The sequence below is a fragment of the Hibiscus syriacus genome, unplaced genomic scaffold (assembly GCF_006381635.1).
Source record: "Hibiscus syriacus cultivar Baekdansim isolate YM2019G1 unplaced genomic scaffold, ASM638163v2 tig00116997_pilon, whole genome shotgun sequence".
Taxonomy (NCBI): Eukaryota; Viridiplantae; Streptophyta; class Magnoliopsida; order Malvales; family Malvaceae; genus Hibiscus; species Hibiscus syriacus.
In genome coordinates, this window is record NW_024063513.1 from 2,510,096 (window position 1) to 2,530,269 (window position 20,174).

Genomic DNA, 20,174 nt, shown 5'->3' on the forward strand with positions numbered 1-20,174 from the left:
GTGTTTTGTTGGCGGGTTCGACCAGTTTGGTGGTGTTGTTGTTGGTCGGTCAAGATAGGATGGTTGTTGATCAATTAAAATTGGCTGTGATAATGACTGTAACAAAGAACTTAGATCGGGAAGGAACATTGTTATGGATAAAAACAATACAACCAAAGACTCGAAGGCTTAAAGATGAAGCCATAGGTTTAAAACTGGGAAAGAACTGAAGAAAAATCTCTCGCGGACATTGAAATTGTAATGGTGTACCAAACAAACGGTTTATAAAGTATGCGGCAGTTAAAAGAGCCTCCCCCGAAAACATCGAGGAACATTTGTGGAAAACAAGAGGGATCGAGTAACCTTAAGAAGATGCATGTTTTTTCGCTCAGCTACCTCATTTTGTTGAGGAGAGTTGACACGAAGTAAGATGAATAATCCTTTTTTTCCTGAAAGAAAGGACCCAAGATGTTGGTAAAATACTCACTGCCATTGTCAGAATGAGAAATCTGGATAGAACTTTGAAATTTGGTTTCAACCATATGATGGAACTGTTTAAATACATCCGTAGCCTCATATTTAGTTTTCATGAGAAAGGTCCAAGTAGTGCGAGTGTGATCATCAATGAAAGAAATAAATCATCGAAACCCATTTAAAGTTGCTACCCTGGATGGACCCCAAATATCACTATGGATCATGGCAAACGGTTTGGATGGTTTGTATGGAGAAGGTAGATAAACATTCTTCATTTGTTTAGCAAGAGGACAAATATCACAAGAAAGAGTTTTAGGACTTTTATTGATAAACAAATGTGGAAACAATTTTGCAAGATAAAAGAAAGTAGGATGTCCTAAACAAAAATGTAGTAACATAACATCGGTTGAAGGGTCTAACAAAGATGGTTTTGACAAAAAACTGGAGGAAGGGTGAGATTGGAAGGATAGGTTTGCCGGAAGTAGGTAAAGAGCATCACAAAGCTTAGCACTGCCAATCACCTTCCCCAAGCTCGAGTCCTGAAATTAAAAAAAAAATCAGAGTCAAATTTGGTAGTACAACATAAATCAGCAGACAACTTGCTAATGGAAAGTAGGTTGCAAGCGAGATTGGGAACATAGAGAACACGTTTAACAGTGTGTCTGGATTTATTCGAATAGACCCATGATCGACAACTCTAGAAAGAGAATTATCCACTGTTCAAATATGTAGATAGACGGCTCTGCTTGAAAAGTATGAAAGAGGCGACAATCACTTGTCATGTGATCATTGGCACCTGAGTCCACAATCCATGTAGGAGTGTCGGATTTGTTAGCCAAAGTAGAAAAGGGAACTCTACCTGCAAGAGTGGAAGATGCAGGTGTGGATGTGGAAGTAGCATTTAAACTAGCAAAAAACTGTTGCAATTCCTCCATTTGTTGTTTACTAAACGAGCTTCCCTGCAAACCGTTAGTCAAAGCACAGTTCCCTTGAACATCACGCTACTGATGCTGCTTTAAAGATTTTCCATCAACAGGCTTGTCAACAAAAATCCCTCACATGACCAACCTTCTTACAATAATCACACCAAGGTCTCCCCTTCTTTAGCCAAGAGGTGTTTTGGGAGTAAGTAGCGTAGATCCTTCAGCGGGCATGGAATTGAGAAGCATGATAGTGCGCCGACTTTCTTCTCTTCGAACTTCAGAAAACACCTCCCTAATCGAAGGAAGAGACTTAAGCCCCAACACTCTTCCCTGAATCTCGATGCAAACCAGACAAAAATTGAAATATCCTACGCTTTTCAACAATTTTCTTGAACAATTGAGTATCGTCTACACATCGCCATTCATGAGATTCAAACAAATCGAGTTGTTGCCACAACTGAGACAAGAAAGTAAAATATTGAGTGACAGTTATGTTGTCCTGTTTGAGATTAGCAAGTTGACACTCAATCCCAAACAGTGCAGCAAAATTTTCCAGATTCGAATATGTAGCCTTTGCAGTACTCCAGATTTCGGCAGCCATTTCGTATAGCATAAAGTTCTCCCCCACTTCAGGAATCATGGAGTTAATGAGCCATGACGTATCATTGTATTTGCATCGGCCAGTGATATAGAGTCAGACAAATTGGGACCAAGAAATATAATTGTCGCCATTCAAACGATGACAGGTGATAGAGGCAGAGGACACATCTGTTACGGTTGGATGGGAGGAAGGACCGGTAACCTCCGAGATAGCCTCAGAGGAATAAGAAGTCATGGTCGGCTAGGGTAAAAAGATCGCTCACCTAAACTGATACCATGTTGATAATGGAGATTTAGAAATAGAAGAAATTCCAATCGTATTATTGCTTGCAAGTCTCTGCTAGGTACAATCCTTTATACATTGTGTAGGAATAAGAACTTGGTTAAAACTAAACTACCCTATAAAAGTTAGTATTATATAAAAATACTAACATACACAACGTAAGAGTTGTCGTATAACCTACAATTCTGATGGCATACCTAGTTGATGACTTTCTACTTGGTGTATTTAAATATGTGAAAAAGTGTATTACATTTGCAACATTCTATGAATTTTTTCTTTTACTCTTGATGTCAAGTGGTGAGAACTCTCGATTAAGTAGATGAAACTTCTACCATGCATTCGAGAAAGTTGTTTTCTTATTATTTTGGGCTAGCACTAAAAATGTTCTATCAAGATTTTGCTGCTGAATTTCTAGTGATCCACACAATAAAGTATGATTACGTAGTATGTAATTTAGATGGAATGGCTTGATACTTTGAACTTCAATCTTTAGTAGTAGTTTAGAATTTAGATTTCTATCAAGTATTTTCAATGAAAAAACAGTTGAAAAAAAACAACTTTTTTCAAAAAGATGGGAGCGATAGGTAGAGAGAGTGTGAGAGTTTTCTCAAAAAATTCCAGAGATCTTGATGGGGAATGGACCGTGTTCATTGATAATCTTTGTAAGAGTGTGACAAGAGGGGTGTTAAGGAAGTATTTTAGTCCTTTTGGTCAGATTCTGAGGATTTTTATCCCCCGTTTTTTAGAAAAACCATATTATAAGTCCTCTACTTTTGCTTTTGTCCAATTTGCTGGTGAGGAAAGCAGAAACAAGGCAATCCAGTTCGTGAATGGGAAGTGGATCGATGGGAGAAGAGTCTCAGTAGGAATTGCTAAGTATCAAAAGGTGAAGAGGAGGGAAGCTGCGGACGGGAAAAGGAAGTTGGAGACCAAGTTGGGGGATAGGGCTAATTCAAGATCTGGGAGGATAGCTGAGTCGGTGAGAAGCATGAGAGATGGCAGATCTTATAAGGAGGTGGTGAATTCTGAATTTAAGGAGAGAGGTGAACCTGTTTCAGGGGCAATTCTGGAGGTCAATAAGAAGAACGCATCTGGTGTGAGGAACGTTTGGGAGATGCATATCCCATTAGCCAAAACAGAATGGGTTAAACGTTCACTAACAGGGATTATGAAATCTTCCTTTGACCATGACTTGTTGAAGGAAGCTTTGGAGTTAGCGGGCATGAAAGTTCAGGTGGTTAGATGGGGCTATGTTTGGAATGCTTGCATCATTACTTTCAATTCGGTAGAAGAGTTCTCTAAGGCATGGACAAATAAAAAGGAAGAGATGTTCATGTACTTAGACTGGTTGGCTCCAGTTTTGAACAAGGAGAGTGTTCCGACGGCCCTTTGCCAGGTAGAGCTATTTGGTTTGCCTCTATAGTGCTGGAATGTAGCATGCTTAAGTAAACTTACAGAGAAGTGGGGTTAGTTTTTATATTTTAACGAAGATCATGAGAGCAGTTCAGACCTATCGTCGGCAAACGTTTTGCTCAGGGTGGAAAGTCCTTATGATGTTCCCGAAATGGTCTCGATAGGCTCATATGGGAGATCGTTCAAGGTCAAGACCTTATTGGGGTCTGTTGTGAATAAACCAGAAGTAGAAGCGGGAAGGAAGAAGGTGGAGAAATTTTCAAAAATTAGAAACAGTGGTTATGTATTGTCTGACGAGGGAGATGGTAGTCGTCCTACTCTGGATGCAAATAGGGAAGAGTTCACAGAGGATGCTAGGCGTAAAGTTATTTATTGGCTTAACTATGGGCAGAATAGTGGAGTGAATGAAGTCAGTGGGGGACAAGTCCAATCGAGTAAGTCAACTAATGATAATTCTGATTGTGGGCTGTCAGGTTTCTTGGGAATGAGGACAAGTCAGAATGACAATCACTTGGGCCTGGGTCTGAGAGATAAAATTGAATCTGTTCATTCTGAGGACAATGAGGCTGCTGTAGTGTTGTCTAAAAAATTGGTTCCTAATGGGCCTGCTTTTAATTTAAAATGGGTTGGGGATAAGTTTATCTTACAGCCCAATGCTATTTTTGAAAATCAGTTTGCTGATGAGGAGGGGGAGGTTAGGGTGCTGGAAGATAATTTACAGGGGGAGAAGGAAGTTCGTCCAAGCACACTGGGAGCTGCAAAGAGTAAAGAAAAGTCAGGAGGCATGAAAAGTCTGGAAGGGGATAGCACTAATAATTTACAGATTCATAATGATGGAGAAAGGAGCATATTTTCAGTAAGTCAAGCGGAAGGTTCAAAGAAGAAGAAGAAGGTCAGGGAGGACAATCGGTGCAACCTCATTGAGGAAAGCTTCTCAAGTTCGAGAGGAAGGATTAGAAGTAAGGAATACCAAGAGGCTTGTATTGCAGATCCTGTGAGGGTTGATCAGATTTTAGCAAATGAGATTCATCTTCCTCATACTGAACATCAGGAACAGTCTATTCCTCGGCCTAAAAGTATGGTTAATCGAAGAAAGTTGAGAATTGCTCCACGTAATTCAGGAAGTGCTTGTTCGGATACTGAAGTGTCTATTAGCTTTAATGATAGAGTGTATAGAAGGGTTTGGAGAAGTTTGGTCAGAGATTCATTGGAACATGTTAGGGAGGTATCCCAGTCGTCCAATTCTTCAGTTAAAGCAAGGTATGAAGCAGCGGCTACTAGGGAGGTTTGTGAACTACTGGGGATCACATTTAAAGGGGGGCAACAATTATTAGAGGAAGAGATTTTTAAGATGGAGATGAAGGGGTCTTCAAGGAGATCATGAAGGTTTTTCGGGCTGCTATGGGTTTAGATTGTTTAGTTAAATGTCAAAGTTAAAAGTGATAACATGGAAAATTAGAGGTCTTGGGAGAAGAGAAAAAATCAGAGCAGTGGACAGACTTGTTAATAGAGAGAAGCCGTTCATCTTATTTCTACAGGAATCAAAACTGAGCGTCTGTAATAGTGGGCTTTGGAGGAGGTTAGGGGGTAATTTATTGAAAGGTCATGTCTTTACTCCAGCTGAGGGTTCGGCAGGTGGGTTGATAAGTTTGTGGAATGAGGATTTTTTTGAGGTTACTGTAGTATTTAATCAGAGCAGATTCATAGCAATAACAGGGAAGTTAAAGTTATACAACTTTGATTGTGTTCTAATTAATGTTTATGGTCCGGCAGTAGAGGAGGATAAAGAGGAATTCTTTAGGGAGTTATTGTGTTTTGTACAGAACTTGAGTATGCCAGTTTGCATAGGGGGGGATTTTAATGCTTATTTGGATACAGAGGAGAAGTGTGGAATGGCACAAAATTGGCATTCCTTGGATTTGTTTAGATCCTTTGTTCAACAATTGAATCTTATGGATTTATCGTTAGTTAGGGGAAGATATACTTGGTGCAATAATAGAGAGTCTCCAACTTGGGTAAGGCTGGATAGGTTTATCTTTGGAGGTGCATTCCTAAATCAGTTTCCTAACGTGGTTCAGAAAATGCTTCCCAAATCCCTTTCAGACCATAATCCCATAATGTTAGTAGAAGAATGTAACAATTAGGGACCTAAACCTTTTCGATTATTCAATTACTTGCTAGAGGAAGAAGGGTTTGTGGAGTTGGTTGAAAAGTCAATGTCTAATGTGAAGATTACTAATGGTCGAGGGGGGTTTATTTTCTTTACTTCGAGGAACAAAACAAAAATATCAGAAATAGGCCATATGCGACTCTCAAGGAGATTTCTGAAGATATTTCTCAGTTAGAAAAAGCAAGATAAATGGTCTGGAACTGAAGTTACAAGGAGGAGGGATTTCCATCCAAGAACGTGATTTGTTGTTTTTGTCTAGAATCGAGCTGTGGAAGTTGCATAGGAAGGAAGAGAGCATTTGGTTACAAAGATCAAGATTGAAGTGGAACTTGGAAGGGGATAGGAATACGAGGTATTTCCATTTAACAGCTATTAAGAGAAACAGAATGAAGGCAATTTCGGCTTTGAAAGTGGCTAATGAAGAGATTTCAGATCCGGATAGGCTGAAAAACTATGTATTTGAGTATTTTAAGCAAAATTACAGTTCACAATCTATGTTAGAGGTAGAGGACATTAATCTTAATTTTGCAAAATTATCAGAGGAGCAGAAGAGTGGTCTGGAGGTGAAGTTTTCAGAACAGGAAGTTTGGGAAGCAGTGTTTCATTCGGACAGTTCTAAAGCCCCGGGTCCTGACGGTTTAACGATGGTTTTTTTTAAGAAATTCTGGCCTATTTTGAAGGATCATCTTTTGAAGTTTGTGGATGACTTTCACAGAGGAAAGAGTTGGGAGCATGGGGTCAATCATGCTTTTATTACATTGATCCCTAAGAAACTAAATCCTGAAGGCATTGAGGATTACAGACCTATAAGTTTAGTTGGTAGCTTGTACAAAATCATCTCCAAAATCTTATCGAGAAGATTGGTTTCAGTGATGAGAAATGAGTGAGATAGGTAGAGAGAGAAGTGCAGAAAACTCGAAAAAGTCCATTGCCTCTACTGAGGAATGGACAGTGTTCATTGACAATCTTAGTAAGAGGGTTTCAAGACGAGTCCTTAGAGAGTTTTTTAGCCCTTATGGTCAGATTGTGAGAATATTCATTCCGCGGTATTTAGAGAAATCAAAGTACAAGTCCTCAACATTCGCTTTTGTCCAATTTATTGATGAGGAAAGTAGGGAAAAAGCTATCCAGTCTGTGAATGGGAGATGGTTCGATGGGAGGAGATTATCGGTAGGGGTTGCTAAGTATCAGAAGGGAACTAAGAAGGAGGTTGATGATGGGAAGAGTATGTTGAGGTTCAAGTCAAGAGAGCAGGAGTTGGTTTCAAATGGGCTAAAGGCAAAGTCGATGCAAAGCTTCAGGGATGGCAGAACGTATAAGGAAGTAGCGAGGTCTGATGTAAACAAGAGAAGAGAACAAGAGTCGGAGATGTTGGTGGAGGGCAGCAAACGAAATGCTACTGGTGTGAAGAACGTGTGGGAGATGCATATTGCGACAGACAATTTCAAGTGGGTGAAACGATCATTAACAGGAATAATGAAACCAACTTATGATTATGAGTCGGCAAAGGAAGCCATGGAGATAGAGGGATTGGGAATTCAGGTGTCGAGATGGGGTTATGCATGGAAGGCTTGTATCATCACTTTTAATTCTGTGGATGAATTTTCTTATGCTTGGGAAAACAAGAAGGAAGTGTTGTCCTTGTGTTTCGATTGGTTAGCTCCAACAGTTAATGAGAATGGTGTTCCTTTGGCTTTGTGCCAAATAGAACTGTGTGGTTTGCCCTTATTGTGCTGGAATGAGGCTTTCTTGGAGAAGCTCACTAAGGATTGGGGAAGGTTCATTTGTTTTAAGGAAGAATCAAAGATGAGATACGACCTTTCGTCTGCGAAGGTTTTGTTAAGGGTGGAGAGTCCCTTCGATGTTCCAGAAATGGTCATTGTAGGTTCTTATGGTAGATCTTTCAAAGTTAAGATTCTCATGGGGTCTGTGTTGATCCAGCCGAATGAACTGGGGAGGAAGATGGAAGAGAAATTTTCAAACAAGGTGAACAGGGATTCTGTCCTTTCCGAGTCAGAGGAGGACTGTGTTCCAGAAAGAGCAGTTGAAGGAGAAGATTTTGCAGAGATTTCTGTGCATAAAGTTACTTCTTGGCTGAATAATGGTCATAATAGTGGTATGAATGGAGGTACTGAGGGTCAGGCTACTTCAAGAAAGTCAAATGCAGGAAAGTCCAATTGTGGGCTGTCAGGTTTAGTGGAAAATAGGTCTGCCCAAGTGGAAGGTCACGTGGGACTAGGTCTGAGAGAAAGTTCTTCTCCCGATGAAAAAAACCAATCTGATGTTAATGAGTCTCCCCTAAACTCTACTATGAAAATCTGTCCTTCTGGGCCTGCATATAACGTAAAAAGGATTGGAGACAAACTAATTTTCCAGCCCAATAACATTTTAGTCAATCCTTTGGTCCCTGTAAAAGTTGATAATCCTAGGCAAGTGATTATAATTTCAGGGGGGAGAAGGAATTGGTACAAGCTGAGCAGGGCGTCGAATTGATCGAAGAGCAGGCTATTGAGCAGCGGAGTATAATTGAGGATAATGTGATAAATTCTCATAGACAAATGGACATGGATAGGAATAGTGTATCTGCTGACCATGAGGTGGAGGGTAGATTCTTAGATAAGGAGAGCAGTTTGGAGTCTACAAAAAATTCTGGTCAGGGCTTTTCTCGATCAACAAATCTAATGAACAGGAGAAGGTTCAGAATTGCTCCTTGTCATTCGGGTAGTGTATGTTCGGAAGGTGAAGTGGAAGTAAGATTTCATGATAGAATATATAGGAGGGTGACTGGTAGCACGGACAGGGAGTCAGTGGAATACGTTAGGGAGGTGTCTCAGCCATCTCAAGACTCTGTTCAAGCCAGGCAGGAAGCGGAACATACTAGGGAAGTCTGTGACATGCTGGGAATTTCCTTTATAGGGGGGAATCAAATTGTAGAGGATGAGATTTTCAAGATGGAATTGTTGGGGATTGGAAAGGCCTCCTGATCGTACCTTGTGGATTGTATTTGGTGTTGAATGTTATTAATTTAAATGTCAAAACTAAAAATTATTACATGGAATATTAGGGGGCTTGGGAAGTCTGAAAAAATCAGGGCAGTGTCGAGGTTGGTTCTTAGAGAAAAGCCGGCTATTTTACTACTTCAAGAATCAAAATTGAATGTCTGTAGAAGTGGATTAACAAGAAAGCTTGGGGGTAATCTGCTCAGAGGCAGCTGTTTTGTTCCAGCTGATGGTTCGGCAGGAGGTTTAATATGTTTATGGAATGAGAATGACTTTGAGGTTAGTGCACAGATTAACAGTGGTAGATTTATGGCATTATCAGGGAAGTTTAAGATGAGCAATTTTGAATGTGTCATTATCAATGTGTATGGTCCATCAGTAGAGGCTGATAAAGAGGAATTTTTTAGGGATTTTTTATGTGCTGTTCAAAGCATCAACTTGCCGGTCTGCTTGGGGGGGACTTTAATGCTTATCTAGACCCTGAGGAGAAATGTGGGTTTACTCAGAATTGGCACTCTATGGATTTGCTTAGGTCTTTTATTCAGTCTTCAAATTTGATGGATTTACCGCTAGTAGGGGGGCGATTTACATGGTCCAATAATAGAGAGTCAACTACATGGGTAAGGCTGGATAGATTTTTGATTAGTGGATCATTTTTAAATCAGTTCCCAAATGTGATCCAAAAAATGCTTCCCAAATCCCTTTCGGATCACAATCCAGTTTTGTTGGTAGAAGAATGCAATAATTGGGGCCCTAAGCCGTTTCGGTTCTATAATTACATGCTTCAGGAAGATGGGTTTGTTGGGGCGGTGGAATCGTCATTATCAAATCTAAGGAGGGGTATTGGTGGTAGGGGTCTGTTCTCACTGCTTAGAGGAACTAAGCAGGCTATTAGGAATTGGCCAAGGAATAATCACAGGGGACTTTCCGATGCTATTTCTGAATTAGAATCCAGAATTAATGGTCTGGAATTGAAGCTACAGGAAGAGGGGACTTCCTTTCAAGAACGGGACTTGATGATTGTTGCGAGGAAGGAGTTGTGGAATTTGCATAGGAAGGAGAGAGTATTTGGCTGCAGAGGTCACGAGTGAGATGGAGTATTGAGGGGGATAGAAACACAAAGTTTTTCCACATGTGTGCGTTGAATAGGAATAGGTTTAACACCATTTTTTCATTGAAGGTAGCTGAGGAAGTCATTTCAGAACCGGATCAGCTGAGAGGCTTTGTTTTTAATTATTTCAAGGACAATTTTAACTCGGTAACAACCCTAGAGGTGGACAAAATCAATTTGCCTTTTGCTAAATTGACAGATGATCAAAAGAAGCTACTTGAAGTTAGATTCTCAGAACAGGAGGTGTGGGAGGCAGTCTTCCACTCGGACAGTGCCAAAGCACCGGGGCCAGACGGTTTCACAATGGGTTTCTTTAAGAAATTTTGGCCATCTCTGAAGTCATACATTATGAAATTTGTCGAGGACTTTTATAATGGAAGGATTTGGGAGCACGGGGTCAATCATTCATTCCTAACGTTGATTCCAAAGACCAGAAATCCTGAAGGTATAGAAGATTACAGACCGATAAGCTTAGTTGGCAGTTTGTATAAAATAATTTCCAAAGTTCTAGCTAGAAGGCTTGCGGCTGTTATTAGTGTTCTGGTTAGTCCGTCACAGTTTGCCTTCATTCCCGGAAGGCAGCTACTGGACTGTGTCTTCTTGGCTAATGAAGTTATTGATGATTGGAGGAAAAAAGAGAGGAAAGGTGTTGTTTTCAAGGTGGACTTTCGAAGGGCTTATGATTCGGTGGAATGGCCGATATTGTTGAGACTCCTGAGAATTATGGGATTTGGAAATAGGTGGCTTTCTTGGATTGAGTTGTGTATCTCCTCCGCTTCAATTTCTGTTCTTGTCAATGGTTCTCCGACCAATGAATTCAAGATGGGGAAAGGGTTAAGACAAGGCTGCAGTTTATCTCCTATGCTGTTCAATATTGTTGGGGAATTATTGAATCTAATGTTGATTAAGGCTGCTGATTGTGCTCTGTTTGAAGGGTTCAGTGTTGGTAGGGCGGAAAATAAGTTTCATTTGACGCATCTACAATTCGCAGATGACTTAATACTTTTCTGCAGGGACTCTTCTGCTCAAATTATGAATATTAGGAGAGTTTTGAGGATTTTTGGCTTAATGACAGGCCTCCAACTTAATTTATCAAAGAGCAAGTTATTTGGTGTTAATATGGATGAGGAGGTTCTAAAGGAATGGGCTACGTTCGCAGGTTGTGGTGTTGGGGCTCTTCCTATGACATACCTTGGTATACCGATAGGCACTTACAGAAATTCGGATATGTTGTGGGAACCAGTTCTGCAGAAGTTCAATAGCAAATTAGAGGGCTGGAAAGCAAAAACATTATCGATGGCAGGAAGATTAGTATTAGTGAAGTCTGTTTTGTCGTCCTTGCCAATTTTCTTCCTCTCTATCTTCAAAATCCCCCTAAAGATTAATCAAAAGTTGAATTCTCTGATGGCTAAATTCCTTTGGGGGGACGATCCCTCGAAGAAGCGGATTCATTGGGTGAATTGGAAAATTGTGTGTCAACCGTACGAGGAGGGTGGTTTGGGTGTCCTGGATTTGTCGATGGCGAATAGAGTGCTTCTGGGGAAGTGGGTTTGGAAGTTTGCAAATGATAAACATTCTCAGTGGAAGGAGATGATCTGTTGCAAGCACAATATTACCAATTTGTCTCTTTCAATTAATAAGGCTGTTAACCCGCAAGATTCATGGATATGGAGAGGAATTGTGAATAATTATGAGAAAAATGACGATATTGGGGATTGTCTAAGGTCCAATTCCAAGATCCAAGTGGGGAATGGTAGATCAATCGAATTCTGGAATGACATTTGGGCTAATAATTCCACCTTAAAAGAACAATTCCCTAGGATTTATGCTTTATCGATAAACAAAACGGGGAAAGTTGTGGACTTTGGCTGTTATGATAATAATTGTTGGAGTTGGAATATTTGTCTAAGGAGGAATTTATGTGATTGGGAATTGGATCAATGGATATCGCTAATGACGTTGATTGATAATATTGTCTTGATTGATGCTGCTGATGACTTCCTAATTTGGTCAGGGAGTGGAGATGGTTTGTTCTCAGTTAAGGCCTGTAGATCAGCTCTTATTCGAAGCTCTGGAGGAAATTTTCAGTGGAAGAAATGGGTTTGGTCTGGATTGGCTCCCCCAAAAGTTGAAACATTTTTATGGCAATTATCTCACCAGAAATTAGCTGTTAGAGTGGAATTGAAGAAAAGAGGTATTCCTTTGGAAGAGTTATTATGTCCTTTATGCCAAAAGGAGGAAGAAACAATTCATCATTTATTTATGTTTTGTCCTGTAGCTTGGGAGTTGTGGAATTTGTTCATCAATTTATGGGAGGTTATTACTGTTCTGCCCAAAGATCCCCCGTCTCTACTTAGTTCATGGTCTGATTTGAAGGCTTCTTCTTCTATTTGGAATTTCATCCCGGGTGTTGTTATGTGGTCGATTTGGAAGGCTAGGAACCTAGTGGTGTTTGAAAAATGGAATTTTGAGAGATCTACACTGTTCTTCATTTGCAGATTCAGGCTGGCCAAATGGTTTCTAGCTAAATTTCCTGATGTTAACATCCAGGTAGATCTACTAATAGGAGATCCAAGGCTGGCAGATGGTTTAGCAGTCAATTTTCAGAAGAAGAAGAAGGATCTGTGCTGGTACTCACCTCCACCGGATTTTTATAAATTCAATGTGGATGGGGCAGTTAGAAGTGATGGTTTGCAGGGTGGAATCGGAGGTCTGTTGAGAGATTCGAATGGCTCTACCGTTATCTATTTCTCTAAGCCTGTCGGACCTGGTCCTCCTCTGTTTGCTGAGTTAAAAGCCATTAAAGAAGGAATTGATCTATTTCTACATTCGGACTGGGCGTCGAAGGGAAGACTTATTCTCGAAAGTGATTGTAAGACTGCAGTGGATTGGATTTTCAGGCCTACTGAGGCTCCTTCGTTCTTCAGTTCTTTGGTTCGGGAAATTGGGGATGTAATTTCGGGTAGGGATATTATGGTTAGGTTGATTCCTAGGGCTTGTAATTGGGAGGCGGACAAGTTAGCTAAGGAGGGGATAGGCTGAATGTCCTTACTGTTAGCGGTTATGTTTGGTATTTTAATTCGGGTGATTTTGTAAGTTATAGTTTTATGTAATTCGGGTTTACTAATATATTGAGGTACTCTTTTCCTCCTTCCGCTAGTTGCCTCTTATCAAGAGGCAACTATGAGGGAGGTTTTTAATGAGACCTCCTATTCCTATCAAAAAAAAATTAAAGATTTGATCAGTCCATCGCAGTTCGCTTTTATTCCAGGTCGACAGTTGTTGGATTGTGCTTTTATGGCCATGAATCTATTGATTATTGGCGAAAAAAAGGCAGGAAAGGAGTGGTTTTTAAAGTCTATTTTCAGAGAGCCTATGATTCAGTGGAATGGCCAATTATTCTGAGATTATTGAAGGTATTGGGCTTTGGGGATAAATGGATATCTTGGATGGATTATTGTATTTCTTCTGCTTCAATTTCGGTTCTAGTTAATGGATCTCCAACACCAGAATTTCATATGGGTAAGGGGTTGAGACAAGGGTGTAGTTTGTCCCCTCATTTGTTCAACATTGTTGGTGAGCTCTTAAATCTAATGTTGAGTAAGGCTGCTGTTCTTGGCCTTTTCGAAGGTTTCAGTATTGGTAAGGTCGGTAATCTTTTTAATTTGACGCATCTACAGTTTGCAGACGATCTAATCTTATTCTGCAGAGACTCCTCCACCCAAATTCTTAATATTAAGAGAGTTTTGAGGGTGTTCAGTTTAATTACAGGGCTTCATCTTAACTTGTCCAAGAGTAAATTGTTTGGGATTAATATGACAGAAGACAGTCTACAAGATTTTGCACTGGAAGCTGGTTGCGGGATTGGATCTTTTCCTATGATTTATCTAGGTTTACCTATTGGGGCGAATAAAAATTCTAAGTTGTTATGGGAGCCCATTTTACAGAAAGTTTACTCGAGATTAGCAGGCTGGAAAGCAGCTTCACTTTCGATGGCTGGAAGATTGCTGTTGGTAAAATCGGTGTTGTCATCCTTACCTATTTTTTACCTCTCTATTTTTAAGATTCCGGGGAAGGTAAATCAAAAACTAAATTCAGCAATGGCCAGATTTCTTTGGGGTGAAGTTTCAGACAAGAAAAAGGTTCATTGGGTGAATTGGAATACGATATGTCAACCATTTGAAGAAGGTGGCCTAGGAGTTTTGGATTTGAGTTTGGCTAATAGAGTTTTGCTTGGGAAATGGGTTTGGAAGTATGCAAATGAAAAAGACTCAATGGAAAAAATTAATTTGTTGTTTGCATAATATCAGTACGTTATCTTTGTCAATAGGCAAAGCTGTTTCTCTTCAAGATTCTTGGCTATGGAGAGGGATTCTGAGTAACTATGAGAAAAAAGACGTGATTGGAGAGTGTTTGAGGTCCAACTCGAAGTTACAAGTGGGGAATGGTAGGTCAATTGAGTTTTGGAATGATATTTGGGACCTTAGTTTCTGCTAGGGGTATTATTGTTAGATGGATTCCTAGGAGTTGCAATTCGGAGGCAGATAAGTTAGCTAAGGAGAGAATTGGTTGATGATTTAGCTTTATGATTGGTTTGGTTTGTATTTTATTTTGGAAGTTATGATGTAAGATGTAAGATTATGTAATTTTGGTTTATTAATAAGATGAGGTACTCTTTTCCTCATTCCGATGTTGCCTCTTCCACAAGAGCCAACTAAGAAGGAGGTTTTTAATGAGACCTATTCCTATACAAAAAAAAAAGTATTTTCAATGAGCTGGTATGTCTTTATCTATATTTCCCTCCCATCATCATTCTCTGATAAAAACCACTTTGTATGAATTTATCTATTAATATATTATGTATGTGCTTATTTTTGTCTTTATATGTGTTCACTTTGATGCATAAAAATATTCATGGAACCGTTGAGCATTCTATTGGGATGGTGTACCTATACCACTGCTGCATTGTTGTGTATGTGATATTTGATTTTCTTGATTTCTGAAACCTTTTATGTTGCTTGATGCACATATTTAAGCGTGCATTAATGGTATTCTGGTTCTTGTAACATCTCATTCTCTTGGTCTCTGTAAATTCAGTGTTGGAGTGCTGCTTCTCTGTCGAAGAAGAAACTTAACCACAAAGAATCACTTGCACTTGCTAATCAGCATCTAGGTTTTACCTGCAACAAAGAAGAGGCAGACTATGTTTATTCATTGCTGCGGTGGCCGAAGAGAATGTTTCTGTACCAAACTGGAAATTTGAAGGTCACAAACTCCCCTGAATCTTCTGGACAATCAAGTAAAGCTGTTGAAAGAGATTATTCTGATGCAACATCATACCAGCAAGACATGAAAAAAGTAAAGGCTGAAGATTTGTCGAGTTTTCGAGAGGGTTCTGATATACAAACCATTTCAGAGTCAACAGTTGCCCCAGAAGCTCAATTGGAACAGAAAGATCTTATAAAAAGCATAAAAAAATTTCAGAAAAAATGCAATAAGCGAATGAAAAAACAAATTGAGAAACATAAGCAGGAAATAGAAGAATTTAACCAGAAGTACCAGGAGGAAAAACAAGAGCTTGAGAATAAGAAAAGAACAGAAGCTGCAGTTATCCGTTTGCATAGTAATGTCTTGACAAGGAATGACAAGCTCATGAATTTGGATACTGAATATGCGAGGGAGTTTGATGAACTAGAACGGCGGAGGGATATACATCTTAAGGATCTTGAGACATTACAAGTGGCAGCAATAACCGATATGCTAGAAAGAAAGAATCACTTGGTTGAATTAGTGAAGTCCCGGGCTAGGGTAGAGTTAGTGAAGTCACCTGATGAATCCAATTTAAGCAAAGCTGATGGGCAGGTTCACCTGAGAGAAACTGTGGTTGCAAACTCTGGTGAAGGTCAGGAGAACCTTGTGTCAGCAGAAGCACTTTCATCTGATGAAATTTCTACTGGAGCAGCATTAAATAATTTTGATGGTGATGTTCATTTGGGGGCACCTGAGACACTCAGTTCCAGGGAAGGTTATGAGAGTTTGCCGTCATTGTTGGTACCTTCATCTGAAGAAGTTCCTGGTGGCACCACATTAAAAACTGCTGACAGTGAGCTTCCCTTGAGTAGACCTGAAGCTATCTGTTCTTATGAAGGTCAGGGGAATATCAGGTCTGCTAATTGTTCATTTGAGAAACAGATTCCCGGTGAAGCCACATTGAATGTGCCTGATGAAGAAATTCCAAAGAGTGTATCTGAGATTGCAACTTCCTGTGATGGAATGGATACTGTTGTCTGCACGAAATCCTCTGTGTCCAAAGAACAAATACCTGATACAGCTGCATGTTCTATGCCTGCTGAAGAGGTCCCTTTGGTAGAACCTGAAACTGCACCTAGTGAAGTCCTCGAGGGTTGTAATGTTCAAAGTGTGAATGATGGAACAAGTCCCAATGAAAATGACCAGCGGGATAGGGTACTATGCACTATGAACAAGGAATCTGAACCCCAAGAACATTCATCAGATCAGGTATGTAAGATATTTGTTTTTTTATTATGTCAAGTTCTGAGTACAGATCCTTTTTGGACCATGATATGGGGCTATTTCTATTGAAAGCAGTTTCTTATGTTGCCATCACTCCCCAAAAGCGAAGCAATATAACAACAGCAAAGAAATATACATTTACTTTGTTATGGCTGCCCTACATTGTGGTTAGTTTATTGTATAACTTTTGTTACCTTTGACATTGATCTGCAGTTTGGCGCCCCAACATTTTTTTGGGTGCAATTTGGTACCTAATAATTTTTTAATTACATATGTTCAATTTTGATTGGTTCATACTTCATAATTTTAATGCCATTTAGTTAAAGGGCTAATATGTGCTTCAAATTCCAAGTATGAACACGTGTAATTTTAAAAATGCCAGTGCCTAATTGCATCAAAAAATAAAAGTTGAGTGCCTAATTGCACCCAAAAAAAGTTGGGTACCAAATTGCACCATTAAAAGGTAGGTACCTAATTGCTCTGTTAAAAAGGTTAGGGCCTAATTGCACCAGAAAAAATTGGAAATTGCATATCAATTCTACCGTTAGGTAGCAAAAGTTATATTAACCCTAATTTAATCTATATGCTTGTGGTAAGGAAATTGTTTTGACATTTGAAGAGATCATACTTTCGATACCCTGTTACGGTGAGTTCCCATTCTAGTAATACTATCTTATCTGGGCAGGTATCCAGAGATTTTGATTCTCTGACATTTGCTTCCTCTGAAGTGCAAGCAAGGTGCCTTTCAAACAGTGAAATGCAAAATGCTTCCCAGGCAGCTGAAACTTCACCTTTTAGTGGTGCCATTGATGTGATTTGCAACGTGTCCAATCCTGATGCCACAGCTGTGGAACTTACAGAGCAAATGCAGCAGCTGAGGTCCTCGGAATCAACTTCTAACCTCTCTCCTTCTGATCTACCTTCTGTTAGTGCGATTGAACATCAATCGAACAATGAAGGCCAAACTGCCAACCAAAGTTCTCATGATCCAAGGCAACCAGTGGTAAACCATATTGAGCTCTCCAATCAAGATGTCTTGCAACCTCTGGATTCACCAATTGATGATGTTATTGATGGGCTAGTGAGGCAGGCTTCAGAAACAAGGACAGCTCCAATCCCTTTTGTTTCTAATGGCCTTCCCTTGCAGACTGCACCTGCTGTTTCATCTGGGATGCCCATAACTTTGTATCATGACCCACTTCAAATTGAAATGGAAAGAATAATTAAAGTCAAAGAGCAAACCACCAGGATTCATGAAGACACGGTTAGTGACCTGTTCACTTGTTCGCTTATCTACTAGAGTAATATATAGCTTACTTTCTGCTTAGAAATTCCTCTCTTTTGTGCAGAATCTGCAGCTGAAATTAGAATGTGACAAGGAGATTGAGGAGGCTGTAGCTCAGATTCATACAAAGTATGAAATTAAACTTAAGGAGAAGGAAGTAGAATTTCTTATCCAGAAAAAGCACCTTGATGTAAATTACAATAAAGTTCTCTTGAATAAGACCTTGGCTGAGGCTTTCAGGTCTAAATGTATGGATAATAGAGCATCTGGTTCAGCGGGTGAAAAGCAAGGTGAATCTTAACTTTACTTGGCAGTTTTAACAGATTTTATGGAAGAATGGAGAATTATTTGATGTCTGATTTTCTACTTGAAATTCCATGCACTGGTGCTTGGTCAGGTCAGGGTACCTGCTCAATCACAGATCTGTTGAGTGATCATGTTTGGGACATAGCATTGTTCTGTTCATTTGAGAAAATTTAGAGGCAGTTCTTGCCGATGCTTGTTGTATTGCATGTTTAAAGAGAACGCCTGTTAACTATGTGCCTTATATGCATGCAAGTAAAAAGATTTGCCTTTCTGCATTGTTTTATTATACAAACTAACTTGTTTTTTCCCCCTTCTGGCAGATGCAAATTCTATTTTATTGCAGCAGCTGCTTTCATCGCAACAGATGGTACAACCTTCCACTGCTTCTGGTCTCCCTTCAATTGGATCTGCTTTGGGTATGCCAACTTTCTCATCTGCTGCTGTCAATGCACAAACCACGAGTCCATCTTTGCAGCCTTCAACTGTTGCAGGGATCCCTTCAAATGGCCCAGCTAGTAGCATGGGAACTGTTTCTCATGCTGTAGTCAATGCACAAACCATGGGTCCACCATTGCATGTTGTTAACCATTCAGCTTTATGCTCAGGCGCTCCAACTAGACTTTCCCATATCAGTACCATCCCCTCTTCCACAGGAAACCTTCAAAGAGGCACTGAAGTTCGTGCTCCTGCCCCACATTTACAGCCATTTAGGACTTCATCATCCATTTCCCCAAGTAGTCTCCCATTGCATTCTCTAGGAATGTCAAGTCATAAGGCACATAATATCCACCCTGCTGATTCTATGTCATTGCACCAGTTGTATGTTAACCCCCTTGCACACAGGCAGGCATCAACTACAGGCCAATCTGGTAGGACCCAACATGAAATTGCGAGAGGGTTGACAACTTCACCCAACTCTCGTTTACCTTCATTGGATGTTTTAATGGGTGTAAACAATGCATCTGGTGCCAATGCAAATCCCCCAGGTTTTTTGTTACCAAATAGTTCAAGGTCGGCTACTAGGTTCCATCGGGAATCTCCCACGCCAAGCAGTCAGCCTAACTCAGCACAGAGAAGTGGGAGAGTAACTGACATTGTTTGCTTATCAGATGACCAATCTTAACCACTAGGAGGTTATATTTTTTAACATAGATCCAGTCACTATGTAGCATCGAATTCTATCAATTTTTTGAGTCGGGTTTTTTTTCTAAATTACTAGTAATTGAGGTGCGCGTTTACTGGGCCTAGCTGTATGTGGACGAATGTAGTTTGTGGTGAATATATGTAATTCTTTTTAAAATTCCAACCCATTGCTGCAATCAGAAGATCCCTCGACATTCCAAACACGAGAACATGTACAGGGGACCCGAGACATTGGGGTCCATATTATTATTACTATTATTTAACTCCTTTTGAGATCCCATTTATATTTCCAACTTGTTTCCCATGTCAATCATGAGTGGTTGAGTGGGAAAAAGAATCATCGATAATGAAAAGGAATCCTATTTTATAGGACTTTTGTAACCCTGAATTTGCTTTTAAAAAAAACCCAGAAAACGCAGGCTTTTCCCAAGGGAAAACAATCAAATACCCCCCTCTCCAGTATTGTAGATTTTATCCTAGGGTTGTGGATCTTATAAAAAGTTATGCTCCATTACTAAATGTTACCAGATTTGTCATCACTTTTTAAATCTATGGACTGATTTGCATGTGTTTTGCTAATAATTATATCAATATTAACCAAATTGAATATTGTTATAATCCATTTTAAAATTGTATGCCTTAATAATCATACATTCACACGCAATAGAGAAGAGATTAAAGGAAAATTTTAAGCATGTGATATTATTTAAAAAGCCTTAAAATATTGAGATTTAAGACTTAAATAATCAAATGACAAGAAATGATCGTGTAGCTTAATTAAGTTATGATACCAGACTTTCCAATATATAGAATGTGATTAGATGTAGAGGAAATCTATAAAGCTTTGAACATATATACAATACCATGGGATATTGATAAAAACTCTTGGCATTTGCATCCCATCACACTCATCAACTTGATGTCTTCACAGTGCAAATATAGAATAAAACACTT

At 39.6% G+C, this 20,174-nt stretch overlaps 1 protein-coding gene across 1 annotated transcript in view; it reads left to right on the top strand.

Moving 5' to 3' along the window:
• Positions 1-19,351, top strand: part of LOC120193999 (helicase protein MOM1-like) — a 46,771-nt gene extending 27,420 nt beyond the window's left edge. Inside the window, exons 17-20 of the mRNA XM_039196402.1 lie at positions 15,050-16,471; positions 17,172-17,750; positions 17,836-18,061; positions 18,398-19,351. Coding sequence (XP_039052333.1) covers positions 15,050-16,471; positions 17,172-17,750; positions 17,836-18,061; positions 18,398-19,200 — 3,030 coding nt within the window. The 3' untranslated portion in view covers positions 19,201-19,351. The remainder of the gene's footprint in view (positions 1-15,049; positions 16,472-17,171; positions 17,751-17,835; positions 18,062-18,397) is intronic.
• The last annotated feature ends 823 nt before the right edge of the window (positions 19,352-20,174 follow it).